Source organism: Corylus avellana, chromosome 3 (genome assembly GCF_965113065.1).
Source record: "Corylus avellana chromosome 3, dhCorAvel1.hap1.2, whole genome shotgun sequence".
Lineage (NCBI taxonomy): Eukaryota > Viridiplantae > Streptophyta > Magnoliopsida > Fagales > Betulaceae > Corylus > Corylus avellana.
The window spans coordinates 35,072,540-35,077,561 of NC_142492.1; the positions used below are offsets into that span (position 1 = coordinate 35,072,540).

General features: G+C 37.1%; 1 protein-coding gene across 1 annotated transcript; it reads left to right on the plus strand.

Moving 5' to 3' along the window:
- Positions 1 to 488: 488 nt before the first annotated feature.
- LOC132176038 (protein NEN1-like) lies at positions 489 to 4,652 on the plus strand. The gene is made up of 6 exons (XM_059588151.2): positions 489 to 814; positions 1,320 to 1,477; positions 2,641 to 2,687; positions 2,787 to 2,850; positions 3,243 to 3,727; positions 4,338 to 4,652. Exons 1-6 carry the CDS (start codon positions 535 to 537, stop codon positions 4,570 to 4,572), a joined length of 1,269 nt encoding a protein of 422 aa, XP_059444134.2. The 5' UTR covers positions 489 to 534; the 3' UTR covers positions 4,573 to 4,652.
- The last annotated feature ends 370 nt before the right edge of the window (positions 4,653 to 5,022 follow it).

Genomic DNA, 5,022 nt, shown 5'->3' on the forward strand with positions numbered 1-5,022 from the left:
CAACAATCTATACGAGAGCCTACCCAAGCCCTATTTGCTTTGATAGATTCTTGAGCAGTCCAAACAAATAAAATTTTAAACTGTCTGAACACCTACTCAACAAAGACTCGAACAAGCTCTTACATAAAACAATGCCATTGCAACATAATAGAACAAGGGGGTTGTATATTGGTTAGTATTGAACTCCTGCTTTAAACTTCTTGTTATCTCACTTTCTTATTTGTCACATTCGAGAAACCTTGAGTAATGCATAGTATATTAGGAAAAAAAAAAAAAAAGTGATGCATAGGAAAAAGTAAAAAGAACAAGAACAAGAAGAAAAGTGGTGACTACAAATGGGCCATGTAGGGCCCAATACGAACGATAGGAGTATTACCCGAAACCCAGTAAACCACCAGAGGAAGCAACCCAACCCACTGTGTGCTTTTATATATATATATATAGACGGAGTTGGCGCCTTTTTCTGTCATTCTTCAACATTGAAGTTTTGAACTCTCACTCCATCCAGACTGAACCGAAATTGGGCAAATCAAAATGGATTCGACTTCGAGGAGCGAGGAAAGATCCGAAATCGTATTCTTCGACGTGGAGACGACCCGAGCCAGGCCGGGACTCGTGATAATAGAATTCGGAGCCATCCTGGTGTGCCGCTCGAAGCTGGTGGAGCTGGATCACTACGACACCCTGGTCCGACCCACCGATCACTCGCTCATCGCCTCATTTCCCGACCGCTGCAACGGCATCACCCGCGATGCCCTCGTTTCCAAGCCGACCTTTCGCGAGATCGCCGATCGGGTCTACGACTATCTCCAAGGTCGGTCACTCTCTCTCTCTTACGCTCTCTCTTAGTTGCTGTTTGGTTGCTGAGAAAATGGAGGAAAAGGAAGGAGAATTTTGATTCTAAAGGACTTTTTTTTTTTGGAATTTTCTTTTTGTTTAAAGTTTGGTTTATGTGAAATGATGAAGTTCATTTTCTGTTCGGTTTCTTAGAAATATGAGGAAAAGGACACAAACCGTAAGAGTTTGTTGGATGGTGGCTTTTTGAATACTTAACCAGGCAAAAAACTTTTGAATTAGCGTCTGATGAAGTGAGAATTTACCTGTTCTCCTGCCACATATGGTAAAACTTTGAGATTCGTATTCCAATGTTTTCGATTTTCTTGCAACTTTTTCTCACCAAACAAACATGGTGTAAAATGGGTTCCCAGAAATTAAACAATAAGGCCAACCATTTTTATTGGACCTATAGTTTTATTCTGGTATAGAATTTAATTATTCGGTTTTTTTTTTTTTTTTTTTTTTGGTGTGTGTGTGTATAGGACGGATTTGGGCGGGTCACAATATACTGAGGTTTGATTGTCATCGCATAAGGGAGGCGTTTTCAGATATTGGTCGGCCAGCGCCGGAGCCAAAGGGCACGATTGATACATTGGCATTGTTGAAACGGACGTTTGGAATGAGGGCCGGTGACATGAAGGTAGGAAGTGCTCTACTCTGGAAGGAACTCAGATCATCTTATTGGATGATAATTTCTACAAACTCCCAAAAATCCATTTACAAATATTTACTGAATTTGTCAGTTATGAAATTTTATTTCCAAACACAGGAAATGCAAAGAATTTAACCCATTTGGTTTTCAATCTTGGAAATTATTATAGCATTGAAAAAGGATTAAAGAACTGTGGATGGGTAGAGAAATTACTTCTTCAATCTTCTTTTGCACTTTTAATCATTAAAACTTGTCAGTTATATTATATGAGGCGTCTATGTATTAGATTGAAGACACTAAGAGAGTTTTGGTTGTAATATTTTGCTTAGCATTCAGACTTGGTTCAATACATATAGGAGAACATAAGATAGAAATACACTACAAGATAACAACTAAAGACAGATAACATGTTGGTTCCAAAGCAGCTGAGTAGCTGCTACTTGTAGGAAAGCAGCCTTGAATTAAGGAAGATATTTAGGCCCCATGTTTTCCTGGTGTCAGCCGTGGCTGTCCCTTGAAATCCAGATGTCTTTCATAGCCGTAATTCTCCTTAGAATCTGGTTGTAGGCTTACCTTCCATTATCATCTTTAACACTATGTCTTTAGGCTTCTTTAAACCCCATCCTATTTGTTTTGTTTCTTTCGAAATAGGGGGATATTACTTAATGAGCATTGTATTATTAGTTATAATTCACTGTGTCACATTATCTCTGCATCAGCATATGATTTGTCCCTTTCTTATTTTTGCTATTGGAAATTCACGTGAGCTAGTCGGGAGATTTCTTCCCCGCGGAAAAATAATAAATAAATAAGAAAAAACCAGGAACTTGACTGAGTTGACTCAGCTTGCAGCTCTTTCCGGTTATTGGTGAAAATTTAGTTAGACAATGACTAGTGAGTAAATTATATGACGGATTTGTCATATCATTAGAGTTTGTGCACCTGTCAGGTGTATGGTAGCTATTCTTTGAAGTTTCTTAGCATTATCAATGTCTTAAGTCTGATTTCCTTAGTTTATTTATTTCCACTGTTTATACATTATCAGATTGATTCTAGTTGTGTGGAAGTTTTGAGGCTAAATAGTTGTATTTTAGGTTTTGATTGATGTAAGATTTTGAAGTATTGCTAAATAATTTCAATTTTCACTGCAGATGGCCACTCTTGCGACCTATTTTGGACTTCCAGAGCAGACCCACAGGTCTGTGACAAACCTACAGGGAACATTTTACATACACTTTGTTCCTAGATTAGCCTGATATATTATGTTTCCTCAAAACTAATGTTGTTGATTCCTCAGGAGCCTGGATGATGTTCGGATGAATCTTGCAGTTCTCAAGTATTGTGCAACAGTTTTATTCTTGGTAAGTTTATAATTTTGAAAGCTATAAAATTTATTCCCAAGTCATAAGCCTCTATTATCAATATCTTAATAGAGATTATTTTGAAAATCGAATAAATAAAACCGTCTATCCCTTTCTTAAAAATGCACGGACTGCGTAACTCCTGAAATGAGTAGGCCTCCGTGGACATGTACTTTAGCTCAGACAGTCCATCCTTGATTGCTTGGTACAAAAGATGACTGATTGAATTGCATATTTGCATGTCTTATAGGTTGTCATAGAATTATTGACAAAGAGAAATGTTTTGTTTTCATTTCAATGGGACTCAACTTAGGTCCCATAAATTTAATGGTGAATTTACAAAAGAGATGAGTTATAGATAGATTATTGACAAAAATATGGAAAACATGCAGGAGTCGAGCCTCCCAGACATATTCACAGAACGAGATCCTTTTGACATGGGCCTGCTAATAAGTGAATCCGAATCCCTTGAACCTGACGACACCATGGAAGACACCATGGAGTCTTCTGAGACATCTTTCACAGCTGATGTTTCCTACCGTAGCAGTGACTCTTGGGGATTTTTAGAGCCTGATGAAGTTTCTATTTCTGCTATCGATGCATGTTTTATTCCATCTTATCGTGGGAGTCAAAGAATACAAGTATTGCACAGAGGTGTCATTTTGCAGCTTGGTTGTATGCATTTGAAAGTGCAACTTGGGTTAAGTACGAAATTTGTTGATCGATTGAGCTTTGTGGTTAACACATCACAGAGTTTATGTAAAGTTCTCGATGATATAGTACAGAAGCTATCCTCAGATTCTGGTAGCAGCTCTAAATGGAGGCCTGTTGTGTACAGGAAAGATGGCTCCGTTAACTACCCTACAGTGAGATTGCAGTAAGTTTAGTCCTATTGTTTTTGCTTTCTCTTCTCTCTCTTGATTGGGGGGGAGGGCGTGAATGCATCAGTTTAAGCAGTATAATGAAAGTCTAGATTGCAGTCCAAGGATTGGAGTTAATTAGTATTACTTGGCATTTAACTGTAGTGTAGTATTAATTGGGAGCTGCAGGTTGATATATACTGCTCATTCTTTTTTTATTCTGTGTTTTCATTCAGTATCTAAGAATCATTGAATGAAAGAGAAAAATAGATTAATAGGACACCGCCTAATTAAGAAATCTGCCATGCTCATTCCTACTGTCCTACATATATCAGCTTAATTATAGTTAAGTTTGTCTTAGTTTCTCTTTGAGAATGCACAAGTACAGAGTACTACCACATTATATACTGAAGCATATCATTTGCATAGATGCTTTGCTCATTTGGTTAATACGAAGATATTTTGGAATTTAGCAGTTGCAACCTTTCGAATTTGTGTAAATGAATCAGGTTTTTTTTTCTTGGATTTGTCTATTTGCAATGCAGCATGCATTTAAGTAATTAAGTGTTATCAAGTTTATAATTGAAGAGTCGCCTGATTTGATGTGTAATTCCTTTGTAAAAACAGCATACAAACCGCCAAAGCTGGAGATCGTGCCCCATATGCTACAGAGATATATCAAAAAGATTCTTCCGGAATTGAGCAAAGGCTTGTGTTCAGCAAATTTGACGCGGCAGAGCTTGATCCCTTGTTCACTCCTGGGACATTTTTGGACGCATTCTTTTCCTTGGATCCATATGACTATCAGCAGAATGCAGGCATTCGCCTGGTGGCGAAAAAATTGATTATTTATTCCAAGTGATGAGAGAAAAAGAAATTCGAACTTATTTATTTAGGAGGGTCAGGTGTCTTGTGAATATGTAAAGGTTCGATTTTATGACGTTTGTGAATTTTTAATTTAAATGAGGGTTAATTGATCTTTGACTCTAATACCATGTTAAATCACCAGTTGTCAAAAAAGCTTAAGTTTATATAAAGAAGTAAATTTAATCATTTAATCATTAATTTAACAAATGTTATATGTGGCCTTCAAATTTATATACACAGGTGGTTTTTTTTTTTTTTCCTTTTTCTTCTTCTTTTACCCGAAGACAGCCTTGTTAGAGACATCAAAGATGCTCGAGAGTTTATCAGGTGAACATTTATAGATGAAGCATGGATGATATTCTTTTCCCTTGTTTTGTAATTTTCTTTTACATGTGAGACAGTGAGAACATGCACATGTGAAAAGACTTTCAACTCCCACGTCAAG